Raw genomic sequence first — 20,732 nt, 5'->3', positions numbered from 1 at the left:
TCTTCCAGAACTGTATGCATTATCCAGAAGTATCTCCAACTTTCAGTAGAAAAGGCAAACTTTTAGTTTTATTTTATTTATTTATTTATTTGTATTTGTTAACCTGGATAGAGCACTGATCTCCATGTACCTTTTTCAGAGTCAGTCCAGGAGCACAGTCTGGTTAAATAACTTGCTCAGAGTTCAAACCCCGGACCACAGGACCACAGAAAATGGCTTTTTAACAGCTCATTAATCCTGTGTGCCAACTGCCACTTCTACTGGTAAGGATTCCCATTTGCAAATCAGGATCTCCCTAGCTTTACCTACTGCACTTTTGTGTTGATTAAACACTCAGATACGTTCATTCATTCAGTCTCTGATTAAATTCTTAATCTAGTTTAGGAATGCAGGGAAGCAGAGCCAACTCCAGAATTCCTGGCTGAAAAAACAGGATACCTAATCCTGGATTGGACATTAATCTTGGCATGGTTTGCATTTACTCACACATGGCATGCACACCTACAGGTAAGTTAAGAGATTTACAATTCAGTGGTCTTAGGAATGTGAAAGTAAACTGGAGCACCTGAAAAGAACTCATGCACACACATTGAGGACATGCAGAGGTTGCACAAAGGCACCCTAACCAAAAACTGAACTGAAAGGAAAAGTGATTTGAGTCAGCACACTTACAGTTGTGCCATCTGACCTTTAAACAATTTGATATAAATAAATCTAGGTCATGTGCTATTTTATTTAATGTCAGTATTTCAAGCCTGCCCACCCCACCAGAAAATATAGAGTTTTGGTTTTCACTAATCTACTAAGTTTTGAAAGGTTAATTATTGTTCTACTAGTCACCAATAGAAGATGAAGTACAGTATGTGGAAGCATTATTAAGGCACTGTAATTTGTATAGAGCAAAGCTATCACACTGTTAGTAATATTACCCTCTAAATAAAAAAAAGTATTACCTTGCAGTCTTTGCAGCACTCTCCCGCTACACACTGTGCCTGGGGTTTTAGCTTGCAGGATGACGCATTACAACAGGGATTTACACATTCCTGTAATTCATAACATTTTTATCATTGGTTTGCATAAGGTTCTTCTCATTTTGTTTACAGCATTGCATTAAAATCAAGGGTACTTGCTACTCACTATATAATTTCCTAGATGTTCAGCATTGTATATGCACATATCTATAGTCAAGTATAACTTTACTTAATTATCAACAACAGAAAATAAGAAAAAGTCATTTTATCATATCTTTTCTTTTCATTGCTGTTACCCTGTTATACTTTCTAAATAACTTGACATATCAGTTTTAAAGTAAATTTGCAATGGCAATGTATTCGGAGAGAGACCATATTTGTATTTAAAAATGTAGCTCATGGCATGGCACAACATTGGTAGGTTATTAGCAAAACAGAAGACTCTTGGCTTATAGTAATACTCACATTTACTCACATCCAAAAAAGGACATGCTTCTTTAAGAAACCAACATCACAGCATTTGACTTACATGCATCCAGCCTGTCTCTTTTTCATAAGTGATCATACTAAAATTCTCAAATAATTGCACTTCACAGCTTTTATCTGACCATTGCAGGATACTGGAAATGACATCTCATATTAGTTATGTTATTTCTTAAATAATGGTAGTTTTTGTCATCTATTTTCAATATCAGTAATAATGAAGAGGGCAGTTCAGTCTGTGCAATATACTTCATTATGTCATATTTCATATGACCATAATATTTTCATAATGCCATTATTTTTCATATATTCATAATTTCACTATATCATATTTCTGATATTCCAGGCTATTGTCTAAGTACCAAGGTTCATCCGCAATCCTTAACTTTCTGGTGTCCTGTTTCCTTAGTCTGGTGATTTAAAAAAGCTAAAAGTAAATTAATTTATGTCTTAGCAATGTCAGTGCCCTCTGAGTTGGAGAACACATGACTAAATCATCTAGACTCTATCAACCTAGACTTAGTTGTGACTCAAGTTAATGTTACTGCCACCTTGAAAGTCTTTATAAAAACTGTTACAGATATTCCAGAAAGGTATTTCCAATTAACATTAGTGGAATCAGTGGTGAGAAATACCCTTGGTTTACCAATTTACTCACTGCACTGCTTAATGAAAGGAATAAAACATGGAAACAGTAGAAAAAGCTATGAAGTCACTTCATTATGAGAATTAAAAAAAAAAAAAACAAACAAACAAAAAAAAAACAACAATAAACATCAGTGCGGCTAACACGGCTAATAACATAAACTTTAATAAAACTAAGATAGAGAATAAGCACTTTCGCGTTACTAGGAACGCTTTGTCAGATCACCTTGAAAACATAAAACAATGGTATTTAAAAAAGAGAATAAACAATGAAAAAAGCAATTACAAATCCACAAAAACCCAATTCATTAAAAGTAAGAACATTTTTTTCCATTGGTTATTATCTTTTTTAAATACCGTTGTTGTATGTTTTCTAGGTGATCTGAAGAAGCACCCCAGTAACGCGAAAGCACTTATCCTATGTCTTAATTTTATTAAATTTTATGTTATTAGCTGTGGTAGCTGCACTGGTGTTCATTTTTATTTTTACTCTATTTTGTTGTTGGTGCATGCTTTTCGTTGCTGTTGGTACATTTTTCTACTTTTAGTTTCATTATGAGAATTTCTTAAACTGGAGAAGGGTTAGTTGACTAGTTATCGAATATGCTTAAATAGTATTCCTCTGGAATAAGTAAAATTTTATGAGAGAAACCTGTAAACTGCTTTGGAATTCCAACAGGTGTCTATCAGAAACTTCACACAGAGGTTTGTCGGCAAGAACATCTCTTGCCTCAAATTAGCATCTCTTACCTGTCCCCAGCATCTGTAATAACCGAGTTAAGAATCATTCAGACTAATAAAGGCTTAGCTTATAATAATGCAATCCAAGGCTCATATTCTTAAAGTCACTTTGGCTTGGAGACCCTGTAAGTTTTATATGAAACCTTCCCTGCTAAAAATTTTATTAGGGTTACTATGGTTTTAAAGGAACTTTAGGAAAAGAATGTGCACCCTCGTGCTACACTCCACCCAAACTGTGTGCTTGTTTGTGTGTAGCGAGGGAGAGAGTGAGAGAAAGCAAGACAGAAAGACAAAGGAAGGTAAAGATGTCAGACTATCACCTTTCGTTTGAAAAGTTATATTGTAATTTATATTGTGAGATGTGTTCGTCTATAACAGATTATGATACCTAATGTTGCATGCCTATTCTGACTGCCAAATCCTGTAATTCAGATGTGCCCACATACACAGTTGGCATGTGTAAAGGATGATATATATTGGTAACCCTGCACTTGAAGTTAACATTCTTACCTCTGATGTACTCATGATATATTAGAAATATTAACTCAGCTTTACCGCTATGCAGTATAGCACATTAAGTACTAGTCTGTCTATTAATTATCATTTTTACAGCTCATGTGTTTATAGAGCCACTGTTCACAACTCTCCTTTCATGTCCATTCTTTGTCTTTAGTGGCCCTATGCTTGCCACCTTCCTGACTTTAAAGCAGTGTGGTAAAACTAGCCTATTCCTTTATCACTTGTCACTTCTGATACTCTGTTGTTGGATGCCCCCCTCTCTTCATTTTCACATTCCTCTTAGTGCTCTACCACATCTCCTATGTGGAATGAAGAGCTCTCAAGTTCGTCTTCCAGATGTTCTGGTCACTTACTAAGCAACTTCCTTCTCTTTCATAACCATTTCTTTTCATTTTGGGTTCTGTCTATGTACTGATGCAGCGTGACTGTCAGTGTTTACAGTGTGACACCAGGCCCTGTCAAGGATGCTTCTTTGGCTTGCCAGGTGCTGTGCTCTGCTGCTGCATGTACTGGGCTTCCAAGCTGCACGTAAGCCGTATTTTTTTAACATCTCAGACTGCATTAGGGTGCTCCAGTTTCCTCCCACATCCCAAAAGACATGCTGTAGGTGGATTAGACACTCTAAATTGGCCCTAGGTGTGAGTGTGTGCGTGTGTGTGCCTCCTGTGGAACGTTGGGTGCTGGGCTGGCACTCAGCACTGTAAAACTCCACTGCCAATCATGAGCGGACAGGTGATCCGCTGTGTCGACCCCTAACCTGGAAAAAGCCAAAAGAAGAAGAAGAAGATTATTGGGAAACCTCTGTTGCATGTTAAAATCTTGCAGTTCTAGGTATAGTCCCACCTCTTGCAAAGCAGGTACCACTCTGCCCTTATCTGAAGGACTCAGAACTTCAAACTTTAGCAAATCCAGGCCACTCTCAGATATGGGAGCTTTATATGAGATAATTGAAAATATAATCAATGACATCCTGGAATATGTTGTCAAATATGAATTGCTAGCAGGGGTGTAACATTGATTTTAGAAAATGATTTAGTACCCTTATAGTTACTTGTAGTCCAACTGATGCAATTTATGCAACTACAGAGAAAGGTCTGCTATTTGTATCCATATTAGAGGATCCGATGAAGGCTTTTGAAAGCAACGAGCATACTTTCTTTTTGGGAAAAACAAAGGTTATAGCTTTAGTAATGGGTCATGTAGCTGGATGAACACTTACATGGGTAATCACGCCTTTAATGTCTTAATGACAGGAGCTTATTCAAATTATAGCACACACAGTACTCTGCAGTCCGAGATGTAACAGGGGGTCAGTTTTTGGCCTCTCTGTCTTCTCTTTGTTCTTTAACAATGTAATATGGATCTGTCCAATCATCATTTAATGCTAATTAACAATGTAATATGGATCTGTCCAATCATCATTTAACGCTATAGGAGGATGATCCCTTTGTTAAAAAGGCACATCTATCAGACCTTGTGCAATAGGGTATATATGCTGATATTTATAAACTATGTTACTGGCTAAAGGATAATAAATCCACCTAAATCACACATCTTATTTTAGTAGAGGTACAGATGGCTTATTCATTAAAGATCCCACAGGTATTTCTATTAGCAAGGTCAAAGGCTATAAACAGGAGTGTGGCTGAATCTCCAATAAGCTTATAAATTCCACATGGATACTGTTGTGTATAAGGTTCTGAGGTAACTGAAAGTCTGCTACAAGCTTGTGAGCTTTCTGACTTTGATAGCAGGGCAAGCTATTGATGCAAATGTGCTGATGCAAGAATGGAATATACTCTGCCATTAGTGGCTTTGAACTTCTCCTACAATATACTGGTTCTAAAAAACACACTTTAACAACATATGCCAGTTTATTTGACTTTTAGACTATACAAAATAGCACTATTTTAACAAACTATTGACTTTCAGTGAGTACAGAACACCACAATTATAATACATTAAAGCTTGGACGGCCTTCATTTACTGCTACTGCACTCTCCTTTTGAACTCTTCTTTTAAACCTTTACCCACTGAATAATATTTCTAACTAGTGAAGAAAAATTAAAAAGTGATGCTTCTTTATCAACTGAGATGTAATAAACAAGAGTCACTTACCTCAAAAAACACATATTTTTTTTGAACACATATTCAACTTTGATAGAGCCTTTGCTAATTTTTTTCATAGGTTGATAGGTTGTTACTACGCTAATGACTACTAGGGCCCTTACAAGCCTAGTCATGCACCCTAAACCCATATGGATCCAGAGTATTATGGGCATATATACTAGGGGAGGGGAGGGGATGTTAGTATTAAGGTAAATATGGGGTTTGTATTGGGGGTGTTAGTTAGGATAAAACATTTCATATCAGTGGTCTGTTCTTATTGACAGCCTCTGTTCATAAGGGACATGGGGGGCCAAAAATTAAACCTTGTACATTTTTTCTCTCAGGTAAATGCTTTAACTATTATGCCAGCCCACAGCCTGTTATGCAAATCTTTTCTGTCTTCAGACTTACTGGCCATCAAGCTTCCCTCAATAGACTAGAGACCATTTATTTCCAGCATGATGGGACTCATCTACCATATTCAAGGAGGAGAGAGCCACCTTTAGGGGCCATCATTTAGGCAGCCATGAGGGCTTTTTTGTTCTTGTCAGCATCTCAGTGATGAGGGTATTTTTTGCTGAATAGCTCATCCCCTTCCCTAGATGCAAGATGTGCAACTTGTATCGCCGTGGGGACCACAACACATTTCTCAGTGCTGGTGCTTGCTCCCATGTACTCAATGAAGGCTACCACCTACAGGCAGCTTGGTGCATCACATGCCTCCCAGTCCCAGACTGCATGCATCTCCTCTTCTCCCAAAGGATCACTTCTACATATAGTTGGCTCCAGCCCCTTCCATCCCAGAAAGGACTGACTCATCATCCCCTGCCTGCATCATCAAGAGCCTGACCCAATAATTGAACTCTGGTCATCTGGGCTGTAGTCAGGGCTCTGTCCCTGTATTGCAACCAGCACAGATAATACTTTACTAAAACATCTCTTGCTAGCAAGCATGTCAATTTTAAAGGCCAAAGAAAAAAACAGCTTCTCACTAAGTATTACAAATATCTGAACTCCAGGGGCAATAGCTAGCCAGACCTCCGAAATTCTACTAATGTAGCCTTGCCAACTAAAGTGCTATGTCTTTAATAAATGTAAGACATGTAAGAAATATTATTTTTAATATTATTAATATATTCTGAATTTTACTTTAAATTACAATAAAAAGTGTTCATTTGTTTAGATGAGGTATATAAAGAAGGAAATAAGCTTCTTACAAAGATTTATAAAAAGAAAATTCAGAATAATACTTATTCAGAATATGGTAGTATGTACCCTATTAATAGGAAGCAAAATATGGTAAAAGGGCAATTGAGAAGAATTAGTGATTTAACAGACTCTGATGATTTATTTTAAGATGGCATGGCCCTATGTAATAAAATTAAAGTTATTCTGAAGACATTGTGAAAGAAAAATTAAGTGAAATTAAGGAGAATATGAAGAGACTGAGCAAACAGAATGATACAGTTGGGCAATGTGAGAATCTGAATAATCATAAAAACAAAAATGATGTGATTGGGATGGTGGTCCCATATTCTTTAGATGGTAAACAGATAAAAAACCTGTTAAAAGACAACTTGGAAATTTTAAGTCGTTTCCTGGAAGTCAGAGAAATTGTAGGTGGTATTTCAACTTTTAACAACAAAAAAGGGAAGAACTTTAAAAATATTTTCCAAGATAAAATAAAATATTTTGGAAAAGAAAAACAAATTGTTATAAAGTTTTTAAATTGTAGTTATTGTAAGTTTTTATTTAAAGGTCCAGTTGAAATCTACATTAATAGTGTTAAAATTGAAGTGGTGAATACTAATGTTTATAGATGTAAATTTGTAGTTTACTTATCTCTTTGCTCAGAATGTGCTTCATACTATATAGGTGGCAGAACTACCACGGAATTTTATAGGAGAATACATGAACACTTTTATGTGATAAAAAAGGGGGATACTACCAACACATGGGGAAAACACTATAATGTTGGCAAGTGCAAGGGATTCCCAAGATTTCTGGTGCTGGGAAACGTACTAGATTTTAATAACAGACTTGAAGCAGAAAGATTGGATTGGAGGGAATATTGCTGGATAGTAAACTTAATGCTAGCAACGCCCCTGGCCTCAATGACAAGGAAAATTTTTAAATTTATTTGAAAAGAAAAAGGTTAAAACATTAAGTATTGGCAATACTAGCATCTAATTATTTATAAACTTCAATATTGTTTTTAAAGCTGCATTTACACTTGAATTTATAAATACACATGTTTTAATTGTGTTATTTGTATAAATTGAATAATTAGTTAATTAACTAGTTGTTGTTTATTGCTTATAAGAGTGGTATTGCTTTTTTCCATTCAGTTTGAAGAAGTCTAGCATTAGACGAAAGCGCTTACTGAATGAATTGTGTTGTGCTGTGCTGTGCTGGATGAACATTAAACTAGCTGTTTGCGGCAATCTTGTTTTTTGGACTTTATCTGGTGTTTATTCCTTTTTGCATTAAGAAATATATTTAGTTGGCTGTTTCTGTCTTCTTCTATGCTGATATCCAAAAAAAAACGAATGAGTTACCTTCCTTAAATGATGAACACATTTTATAAAATCTGAATAAAATCTGAATAAACAGAGATCTGTATAATAACTAAGAACTGTCTAAATATTATGTCTGTGTAATCTAGGAAGTCATTTTTTAATAACAAGCTAATGCCTAATGTTATTCTCATCCTGTGAGTTCAATGTCTATGTAAACTACAAACTATCAGTCTGTGCTTGATGGGAGTTGATGCCATTTTATATTTTGTTAATCTAACAATGAGTCATGTTCCTTGTGCCTTTGGCACGAGTCTTGGCTGAAAAAGATCCACAGACTAGTTTACTTACCCAGTCATCAAATAATAAATCATTAATAAATAAATAAATCAAAAAGCATATTTGTTGCTTTCATTTAAAATTTTGATGACACCACAAGAAGAATGACCTGTTCATTTTATATTTTAATAAAATGCATTGCTATGAATTTAATGTAGATGATGTAAATTTCAAACTGTATGCATGCCAAGGGAAGAAAACAGATGACATGGAGAAACTAAACATTTGCCACCCCCCACCCACCCACATACATTTCATGTCCTGTCCATCTCAGGCATGCATGGACTTCATTCTGATCCACACACAGATCTCACACACCTCCTATTATTTCATGCAAACTACTAAAGCAAGAGGCGTACAAAAAACTGCTGCAAAACGCCAAAAAGATTAAGCGCTTTCACCTACTTAAATGTAGGCTTCATCAGAGCTCTGATGAAGCCTACGTTTAAGTAGGTGAAAGCGCTTAATCTTTTATGTGGTTCTGTGCAATAAAAGTTTACTAATTTTGGATTAATTGGTTTTATCTTTCGTGACATCAAGGAATCTACCACAGGCTTTTACGCATCATTGGCGTTTTGCAGCAGTTTTTTGTACGCCTCTTGCTTTAGTAGTTTGTATACAGCTGCTTGTGTTCAGTATTATTTCATGCAATACATTCCAGGGATCGAGCCTCATCTCCAGAACATAGTATTTCCTTAAGATAGAATTCAACCAGTCTGTCTGCAGAAACCACTCAGCATCTTGTCTCCTCTTCCACTATGATTTCTTTACAATTACAGTGGGATGTCACCAAATCATAGTCTCCCTTTTTCCTAGATAGCTGGGTGATTAAGCCTCTCTTCATATCCAGCTAATACAGTTCCATACCTGTTTTGATAGCTGCATATTATGCTATCTCCACTCTACTCTCTCTTCCTCTAAACTAATGACAGATTCTGGTTTTGCAGGTTGTTTCCTCCTCTGACCTCCTAGATCTACCTATCCAATTGATCTATACTACCTAACTTCTCCAAATCAGTACTGGTTATTTTGATTAGCAGTAGCTATGGTATGGACAACTGTCTGCAGTTCTGCAACAAACTATGCTGTACACTGCTGGTTTGCATAGTAGTTAAACCTGCTTTACTTTAGCAAAATTAGCTTAGAGTTGCTCCACATTGCCTTTAGCAGTTAGTAGCTGCTCTGCATAGTGCATATTCAATAGCTATTTAGTACAGCTAATTGTTTCCTCCACAGTAAAGTCCATTATCAACCACATTTAACTGAATATAGTATTTTGTGTATTCAAACTAATTCTCCAAATCCCTGGACTAAAATGGAGGGTCAACCTGCTTGCCTTCCTTCTTTTGCCAGCTTCATAGCACTTGGCATCCATAGTCAGTGTCCAAAGCAAGTACCCACTGTAAAACTGGAAACAAAAAGCAGCAACAGGATACACCAACGTTGAGAAAAAACTTTTAATGCAAAAAACAGCAAAGCTTTCGGGTCTACACCCTTCCTCAATGCTAAATACAAATTCAAAGTCACAACAATCAGATTTAAATAGGAGCCAAAGAAGGTCACATGATCGCAGCCAGCCGATCAGATGACAAAAACAACATATAAAATCACAAAAAAGTCATAAAATGAATAAACAATATATAAAGCCATGTACAAAAACATGTAAACAATAAAGAGTAAAAAAATTAAAAAAAATAAATCAAAATTTACTCTGCTGTAACTTCACTAAAATAGGCTTTAAAGTGACAGCAGTGTTAAGACCAGGTGGATGATCAGCAACTAGCCTCAAAATCCACTCATATTCTTTAACTTCTAAAAGATTATTGATATCACCACCTCTCAAGGACATATGGATCATGTCTATAACCCTAAACATAAACTTATGAGCACTACCACAAAGCAAAATGTGTTTATAAGGTGCGTTCTTATCATTGTTCCTCCTAATCTCAGACTTGTGTTCAGTGATGTGATCTTTTAATCTTCTCGTGGTCTTTCCCACATAAAATGAAGGACATTGAAGACAAGTAGCCAGATAAACCACATTGGTGCTAGTGCAATTAGCAAATAGCTTAAAGTTAAAGACATTTCCAGTGACAGGGTGAATATAAATGTCACTACCTTTACCTAAAATAGCAACACAACATGTGCAGTCCATACAAAAAAATGTGCCCACCCTTGTACTTAATTGGGGGTATGTTTACAACTAAAATCTTTGTAACATAATTTATTTCTCAGGTTTCTCATATTCCTATAGTAAAAATGGAGTTTAGAATCTAGCACATTTCTAACATCAGGTGATGCCATCAAAATTACCCAATTCTTTTCAATAATATGCTTAACCGCCTGGGTATTAATATTAAACATTGTCACATACCTAACTCTAGTTGAGCTCCCCATGTCAATTGCCCTATGCACATGTGTATCAGATTCATTTATCATACTAAAAATTGGTTTAAGTGATGCAATCCTGTCTTTTACAGTTTTACCCACTAAGTCACAAAGTAGTGTTGAGTCATAACCACTGTGCAAAAAGTCTGTCTTCATGTCCTCAAGCTGTGTTAAAAAGACACCATCATCTGTATTGAGCCGACTGGCTCTACTAAATTGCGCAGTTACTATCCCTTTAAAAATATGGGGAGCATGCATGCTGTTCTTATGAAGGTACTACCAGCATGTACGTCTTTCTTGTGTATACTCGTACATATCAAGCTCTCCTTCAACTCTATACATAAATCCAAAAAAGTGATTTTGGTTTCAGAATATATCATTTTAAACTTCAAAAAAGTAGTTGCACCATTCAAATAATCTAAATAGGTACATAAATCACTAAATGATCCCTTCCAAACAAGGAAGCAATCATCAACAAAACGCTCATAAAAGCAGACATTGTTGTTTAACAAATTAGCATCACTACATACATATTTGGTTTCCCACTGATGAAGAACCAAATTGGCATAAGTATTAGCCACAGATGTACCCATTGCTACACCAGTGAGTTGCAAGAAATACTGATCATCAAACAAAAAAAACATTCGTAATGAGGACCAAGTCTAATAAAAAACAAATATTCTCTATTTGTCTGGCAGGCATACGAGCCATGCCAGTCAAAAATTCTCTAATAGCCTCAATTCCAAAATCATTATGAATAACTGTGAACAAAGATGAAATATCAAGGGTGACAAATAAATATTCACCCTGAGGAAATGCAGTAACACACAGACTATCATACCATTTCCTAAATTTCAATATAAAATCTGTCGTATATCTTAACACATTCTCACAGTCTAACAAAAAAGGATGTAATTGCTTCTGTAAGTAGACGGAAATTGGTTCTGTCAACCAACCATTGCCAGATACGATTGGTCTCACAGGGGGATTGTGCAAGGACTTGTGTATCTTAAGTAGCCCATAAAGTTGTGGAAGAACTCGGCAGGGTACAGTAAAGAAGTGAAAAAATCAAGATCAATGTCTCCATTGACCTGAAGGTCATATATAAACATATTAACCTTACTAATACACTTCTTGATGTCTAAAAAAGAGATACACTTAAAAGCGTTCCCATCATCAAGCAGTAGATACATAGCTTTCAGATATTCCTCACGATTCATTAGAACCACAGAGCCCCTTTATCGGCCTGCTTAATAACAATGGAGGTATCCATCTCTAAAGATTTAAGAGCTAGGAGCTCATCATAACTAAGATTATAACATTTCCTTTTTTAACATTAGAATATAAAAGTTCAACTTCACAAAGGTCATGAAAAGCTTTGCTGTTTTTTGCATTAAAAGTGTTTTCTCAACGTTGGTGTATCCTTAGCCAGTGTAGCAGATAATAAACTTTCACTTACAAGACATTCTGTTTGTGAGAGATGTAAGTATTTAACTGACATGGAGGCCTCACTCTCACAGAATGACACAAACTGTGAGTAGCACACATTTCCAGAACACCCTACATCAGCCATCACACTAAAAGGTCTTACACTGGGGCTGTAAAAATGTCCTTGCCAAAGCCTCCATGAAGACTAAATCAGTGAGAATCTAAGAATACATCACCATCTGGCACTTTTCCAGCAGAGCTGTCAAGATTTAAATCATCCCAACTCCAGTACACAGAGCCATTCTGCAAATAAAAGCATTTTAGTGTTTGGTGATTCTATAGTCAGACACATTGATTCTCCAGTTACTACGGTGGACAAATACAAGGTGTGAATTATTTTAATCTGACACTTTATTTTTGAAATTATGCTGTCATCTTTTAGTCACTCAGTGTGTTTTTAAGCTGGATACACTTATACTTTCCTTTATGAGTGTTTTTTAATGCATTATCAAAGATACCTTTTGGTCAGGTGTACTTATTCAGTAAACACATTTTGACTGAATTTGAGCAAGTTATGTGGGTAGTAGTGGATTTTATTTTAATTTTTAGCTTGAGTTTGGATTTTTTTAAGAGTTTCTCATACTGGTATGCATACCATTCTCCTGTGTATCTTGGATTTTAGGACACCATCATGCAGACCTTGCTTTGTGACAGATAAGTTATTGTGAGACCTACTTTATGTATGGGAGGGCATACAAAATGGGTAAGTTACCCTAAACATCATTCTCCCTTTAGCCTGCTCTGAAGTAGTAGCAGACCTATTTTCAGTGGCATCCTGAAGGGGGGAAAACAGAAAAGAAAAATAAATAAATAGCCAGTACAATGTAAAAACAGATTAGGTTATAGTAACAGATTGTTATATGTAATGATTCCATGTGAAATTACAGAGCAATTACAATAACATATGTTATTTAGATTATTTTCATCAATTCCAATACAAGCTAATGTCTTCCGCATTTAAAGTTCTCATCTTTTACCATCAGCTAATCAGGAATTAGTTTATTATTAGCTTTCTTTATGACTCTGGGACAGTTTTGAAACTCAAAAAATCATACCTCGATGAACCCAGTAGCCTGAAAGTGAATGCTACCAATTATTCACTTTTATGACTCTAATGTACACTTTGTCATACTTAAACAATATGTTTATGACTAAGACAAGCATTCTCATACCCCACAGACTCTGTACAACTTTAAATAACCATTTTCAAGGATGATGCATCTCAAAAATGATAAAAATGTATTGTATTATCAGCAAACAGTCCTTTCTATAACTTTGTTGAATCATAACAGTTTCTGTATTCCTGCACAGCTGAGTCAATGATGTGACCTGTACCTTTGTTTCTTGTTTCAGGTGGTACCGCTTGGTACGCCATTCCCATTCTGCATACCTTGAATCCAGGTATCGCCATACTTCAGTCCTTAGTTGGCCACATTTTTGTCACATCTGTTGTGTTTTAACTCCTTTACTAGTATGAAATCAAACAGATTCATTTTTACCTAGGCTGCTGGCATTGTACTGCATTAAACTATTCGCTGGTGTCTCATTTATCTCCCTTGTTAGGAGGTTGTTTCACTTGTATCTGAAACATACACTGATTAAATAGCTGTGCATAATCTGAGATGAGCACAGAAACTACCTTAATATGTGACATCCCTTGAAAAGCTAAGGTGTCCAGAAATTAATGTAATCAAATTTGGAACCACCGTAGTTAAATTCTTTACTCATCTCTTCAGGCAAACACACTAAGCTACCTTTTCTTTAAGGTTTTGTATGGTGAATTAATATTACTTCCAATATGTAAACAAGGATACTTTTAATTAAGAAAAATATTTAAATTATGTATACACCGGCACACATACACCCACATGGACACACACACACACACACGCGCACACGCGCACACACACACACACACACACACACACACACACACACACACACACACATATACAGACATAGAAACAGCGCTAGAGATATCTTTATCTAGCTAGCTAGCTATCCATCTCTCTTTCATAGGATCATAGGAGATTACTAGGCTATCGACCCAGAGGTCATTTTAAGCCTAGCCATTTCATTCCAATGTAATACCATAGAAGTGCTAGTCAATACCCAAGACTACATTTAGTAATGACTGCTCATAACCAGAAGGTTGTGGGCATTATCCCCAGTAAGAATTTATGGTACCCCATCCACTCATCCAGATTCCTCTTGAACAGTGTCATAAAGGTGCTCTGTTTGACATGTATTGGTAGCCTGTTCCAAAGATGTGGCAGTTGCTGAGAGATAAATCTGTCCATCCAGAAAGTCCTATTTAAGTCGCAGGCCATATTTAGGTCCCTGGAATGAGTAGCCCTAGTCCCATTTGATTTACGGATATGCAGCAAGTTCACTAGGTTTTGGTCTTGGATTGCTGTGTAGGTCAGGCATAAGTCTCCCCTAAGAAGTCTATATGATACGGAGTAGAGTAAGAGGGACTTTAGTCGGTCTGTGTACGGCACATGCTGGAGCCCCTTGATTTTCATTGTTAGAAATCTCTGAGGTCTCTCCAATTACTGCAGGTGCTCAGTACATGCTTTTCTTTGCATTCAGTTTGAGACCTTGACTAATGCACCAGTTGTTGATCTGAGTGAGACCCTCCTGGAGTATACTGACATCATATGGAGATTCAATGATTGCATCTAGTATACAGTTGTCTGCAAACTTGGTCAGCCACAACCCCTTAGTTTTGACCTGAACTTCTGAGAAGTATATACCAAACAGTAGGGGGCCCAGCACTGACCCCTGTCGCATCCCACTGGTAACACATCTGCTGGTTGATGTGGAGTCACCCACTTTGATAGTGTGTGTCCAGTTTGTGAGACAGTTGGCAAACCATCTTACAATGAAGGGATTTATATTCAGTTTACTAAGTTTATCAGTAATGCCTGAATGTGGGATTGTGTTGAAAGCCTTTGCCAGGTTAAGGTATGCTGTGTGCACAGATTTGCTCTCATCAATGGCCCTAGCTACACTTTCAAAGAAATCCACCAGATTTAATAGGCAGGCTATGTCCTTCATTTAGCCGAATTGGGTAGGATCCAGGGTTTGGAGGTCACCTATGTCTTTATTTATTAGGTCCATAATGATACAGTCCATAGTCTTACAGATGAGGCTGGTCAGGCGTATGGGTCTGTAATTCACTGGGTATGTTGCTAGACCACCTTTGTGGAGGGGAATAACTGTAGCTGCTCTCCATTCCACAGGAACAAAACTTGTTGTTAGGCTATGATTGAAAAGGGTAATTAGTGGTGAAGCTAGTTCATGTTTTAACCTGTTTAGAAGATAGCCTTGGATGTCATCTGATCCTATAGAGGCTGTGTTTTTTGACTTGGACAAGGCTATGAGGACCTGCTCTTCACATATTTAGAGTGGGGAAGACATTTGGTGGAAGGTTTATTGTAAGTTAGGAGGGGATAAGGGAGTGAAATTTTCACCAAACCTATCCACTAGCAGGTTTGCTATCTCTGTGGGGTCACTGTTTGTGATACTGTTGGCCACCAGTTCTGCACATGCTTAGGTCCTGCCCTTTAGGTTACGTACATAGTTGTAAAAGGCCTTATGGTTATCCTTGGCTGTACTTGCTAGGTTTCTCTCACAGAAGCCCTTGGAGGATTTGACAAGTTGTCTTATTTGCCTGTTGAGGCTGAAGGGGGTTCTTTTCCATTGTTGGGACCGTGCCGTTGTTTGCTTGGATAGCAACATTTTGAGTTTATTGTAAAGTTTGTTGATGCTGGATATCCAGCATGGCAGCTTATTTTTTTCTTGGGGCTGTGGCTATGATTCTTTCCGGTACGGCTGAGTTTATACATTTATGAAAATGATTGTACAGGACTTTAGTGTAAGCTTTAGTGTAGTTACCACTTCCAGCTTGGGGTGGGGCTTGGAATATACATACATGTACACACACACACACACACACACACACATATATATATATATATATATATATATATATATATATATATATATATATATATATATATATAGATAGATATATATACATATATATATATACACATATATATATATATATATATATATATATATATATATATATATATACATATTTGACATGCTTTGACAAAGTGGTAAAGTCTGTTTACCATCTATAAAGATTTTTGTTGTCTTAAAGTCACATTTATGTCCTATTTTATATTTGCTGGATTGCTCTGTATGAGAGGACTGGGTAAAATCCGTCAAAGAAGAATTACAGAAAATGAGAACTTGCAAAGGATCTCCGTTATTTTAATATGAATGTCACGCATTTGACTTTTTTTAAAATAATATCAGATAAGTACCTGTACAGTTCCACAGTCACAATCTTCCCCAACTTCCACAAAACCATTGCCACATACTGGGGTTGCCACAATCATCTGCTTATCTGGAATGTTCCGAATACACTGGGGCATTTTGTCCAAAAAGAAGCTTTGCAAGTTTTGTTGGCTACAGGAACTGAACTCTCTTGGGAAATTAGAACTGTGAAAGACATAAGTTAACACTCATTTACAGAATTCAGATACATTGTAGCAATGAATTTATGCTGTTGTCCCCTCATCCTTATCACAAACCCCTTGCAGATTTTACTCCCTTTTATATTTTGCCACTGGACTTTCCTTGGTTGACTTCTCTCTCTGCATCTGCATCACAGCTCCACATTTTAATATTTTGCATATGTTAAACTCTTCAAGTCTGAAACTATTTAAAACATTATAATATTTTAACAGTACAGCATATGCTGATATCTAAATGGTAAAGAAAACTGCAGAAACTGCATGGAAATGTCAGTAAAGCCCTGGTTAATTTAATCTAAAACACTATTAAATACAACCATTGAAAACACACGCTCACAGTCTACTTAATGGATCCAATGAGCTTCACTAAATGATAGTGATGCCTTACTGAAATATTTGGCTACAACAAAATCAAACAGAAGGTCTTACAGCTAAAATTGCAGAACTTGGGTACTATCATCACCATCATCATCATCATCATTAAAGTAGTTAGCTCATAATGTTTTCACACACGTGTACCTTCTAATATTCTTGTCAGACTGAGAAAAATGGATGTTACAGAAAAAATGACCCTCAGTAGAAATGCTCTTCTGATAAAGGATTTTAATGTTTGGCGATACCTTAGTGATGCTTGCATTATGCAGGACCCAGAGGAACAGACACAGGAACTTGTGTCATGACTCATTCCAAGGTTATGTCCCATCTCATGTGCCATAGTTGCTCCTATACCAATGGAACTTAAAGTGTGATCCTACAAAAGAATGAAATTATCAGAATGACACCTGTAGATGTATTCATTAAAACGTCAGTGCATCAGTGAAACAGAAAAGAAATAAATACAGTTTTATGATTCCACACCCACTGTCCCCTACCTTTAAGTAGCAAACATTATAAACCAGATTACAGTTCTTCCCCATTATTTGTCTAATTATCACTAGGTTCTGCCTGATGACGGTCTCAGACACAATGCGTATGACTGCTATAAAAAAGAAGAGCTACAATATATTCCATTCAGATAAACACTTCATTTTATTGGCAGTAATAGCTGCCTTTAAAATGTTACCTGTAAGTTAATGGACAAGAATTATATTCTTTGCTATGGCTATCATCAGGGAGGAACAATGTTTAATATTTTGGGGAAGCTACTAAGGAGGCAAGAAAGCATAAACACAGTGGAGTTAGTGTTGTGGGAAAATTAGTTTATATCATGTTGATCTCTGGTCTGTGTAGTATCTATCAAACGCTGAGGTACTTTTTGTCATCTTTTATGAGCAAGAAGAATAAAGGTATTGCAGCTCTTGGAAGTAATATTTGTTTAGTCACCAAGACTTCATAGAGAAAGTAGAACTTTAACGAGTATTCCAAATATGGTAACCAAAATCCTGACCATAGTTAGGTTTAGTTATAGACAACTTGAATGCATGTAATGTATTTTGAATATGATTTAAGATACTTAGTGATAAAGGTTCTGAAAGATTTACAAGGGAAATTTGAAGATTTTCTTCTGTATTACAGAAAAGCAATCACATTAATACTGACCTACCAAGGTTAAAATTGGAGTGACAGAAGTCACATATAGATGAAAGAGTAGCTATGCATGTAACTGCCAATGGCTAGCAATAAAAGACAGAGATTTCATTGTTTTAAATCTAGGCTAGACACATGGATAGTTATAAGACATTATAAATAATATTTTCATTTTGGGCTGCAGGATTTATTTGTCTTTGTTCACTAGCCAGTATTTGTATGTATATATATATATATATATATATATATATATATATATATATATATATATATATATATATATCTATATACATATATATAAATATATATATATATATATATATATATATATATATACACACACACACACACACACACACACACACACACACACACACACACACACACACACACGGGTCTATGTCAGATGAGTGACTTTTCGGAAACTTGAAAAAATACTGAAGAAACCATATGATCAAGTAAATTTTTGCAGGGGACAAGCCCCCCTGCAACCCCACTACAATGAGGAACAGGGTAAATTTCCCGATCTTCACTGTAGAGTGATCTCCATTCTAAACCTTTGAGTTTTCAAAAACTCAATTATAGGGTCTCGACTATGTGGAGTTCGAGTTTCTCAAAACTCGATCAACTGATAGGGACCTTTATATACATATACACATACTTACACTATAATGGTTATCAATAACTTGTGCAGTCTATGGGATGAGCACAAAATGCTTTGGCAAAGATGATGAACACTCCGACAAACCAAGTACATGCACAAACACTGTACCAAGAATGAGATAACTACACTCCTTCGCTCCTCAAAAACATCCGAAAAATCCGAAATAATGTCCGGAACACTTGAGTTGAAAAATACACTCTTTATTAATAAAATTTAAGCTTCCTACAAGCTTTTCGTTGGGTTAAAATTCATCAACTTCCTCAGAGACACAAAATACATGAAACGGAAATGTCACTTGACCACCACTCATTTAAATACCCTTACATTGTCCTTTAAGCGGTAAATGAAATAATGTCAATTAAAAATGTATAAAACATTAAAAGATGTTAAAAACCGTTGTATACATCTTATGTGAAAATATGTGAATAAACACATCACTGGTACATATTACCTAATATTTGTCATATGATTGCATAGTATGTGAATCTAATAAACAACAATAATAGATGAAATAATGAATGAGACAACAACGTACACATGCCTTAAGGGTCCTACTGATTAATTCTACTGCTATGTATACATATTGAATCCCTACTGCAAATTCTATGTAATACTATGAAAAGCACTATTAAGATTAACATAAAACCCTCTAATTTGCTCTATGTTAGTGGAATTGAGGAACTGATGCTTATTTAAACCAGTATTTAATAGAATTGGTAAAAAAGAAAATATTAATACTAAATTTAAAAATTAATAAAATTGAAAAAGATTATTTTTGAAATTAAAAAAGTTGATTTAGCATACTAAATAATACTAGGCTCTATCTAGTGAGGCTCTTTAATCTCAATATGCAAGCAATGGATAATCTATCGTTGATGCTCGGATAGGGACAGGCATCCAATCTTAGTTGCCAAAACAACTCTCTTCCCTCTAGGATGAGAGAATCCATTGCCCCCCTGCCATCTGAACGGACTTGATCAATAACAACAAATGAAAAAAGGTGGAGAGGGTGTTCCTTTACATGTTTCGCCAAAGCATTTTCCACCTTACCTTTTCTGATAGTGTATATGTGTTCGTAAATACGCTCATGTAATTTTCTGTCGGTCTTACAGACATAAAAAACTGGGCAGTGGGAACACCTAGCTAGATAAATTACTCCTGAACTGGAACAATTAAACATACCTTGTATTTCATATCTAGAGTCTCTTATAACGAAGGTTGAACCCACCGTAATGTACTTACAGTATCGGCACATGTTACATTTAGACATACCTGATCTTACCAACGTAGGTTCAGATTTAGACTCTAAGATATTTTTAAGGTTTTTACCCCTCCTGAATGTTATTTTGGGATATTCCATTACAGTCTCCCTACACAACCCATCTTGCATAATGTAACTCCAATTTTTATGGATGATTGAAATAATACCTTTTACATCCACATTATAAGTGAGTATGAAGCTACAAGGGTGAACTGTCTTGACTACCTTGTCAAATATACTTGATTTCTCACTGGTGTTGGAAGAATTGAGTATGGGAACATAGAAACCTGACACCTGCTTATTGTGGACCTCACAAATTAAATCCAAAATTAGGTCAGCCGGGTAACCTCTCTTTAGAAAAAGACCCTCCACGAATTTACATTAATTGACAAAATCACTGTCTCTAGTCACCATTCTCGCAGCTTTCACCAGTTGACCCTTTATGATAGATTTCTTTTGGGAAAAGGGGTGGCAACTGTTGAACTGGAGATAACTGTTGCTATATAACAATTAGCTTTGTTGTCTTTT

The 20,732-nt window shown here is 36.0% G+C and overlaps 1 protein-coding gene across 3 annotated transcripts in view; it reads right to left on the bottom strand.

Moving 5' to 3' along the window:
• Positions 1–20,732, bottom strand: part of LOC122811344 (zinc metalloproteinase-disintegrin-like batroxstatin-2) — a 576,382-nt gene that overhangs the window by 257,218 nt on the left and 298,432 nt on the right. For all 3 annotated transcript variants that reach the window (XM_044083123.1, XM_044083121.1, XM_044083122.1), the window contains exons 11-13: positions 17,373–17,503; positions 16,540–16,717; positions 954–1,043 (exon numbers count right to left, since the gene is read on the bottom strand). In XM_044083123.1, coding sequence (XP_043939058.1) covers positions 954–1,043; positions 16,540–16,717; positions 17,373–17,503 — 399 coding nt within the window. The remainder of the gene's footprint in view (positions 1–953; positions 1,044–16,539; positions 16,718–17,372; positions 17,504–20,732) is intronic.

This window comes from Protopterus annectens, chromosome 9.part0 (genome assembly GCF_019279795.1).
Source record: "Protopterus annectens isolate FY-2018-M chromosome 9.part0, PAN1.0, whole genome shotgun sequence".
In the NCBI taxonomy this organism is placed as follows: Eukaryota; Metazoa; Chordata; order Ceratodontiformes; family Protopteridae; genus Protopterus; species Protopterus annectens.
This window is presented reverse-complemented; position numbering and strand designations above follow the sequence as displayed.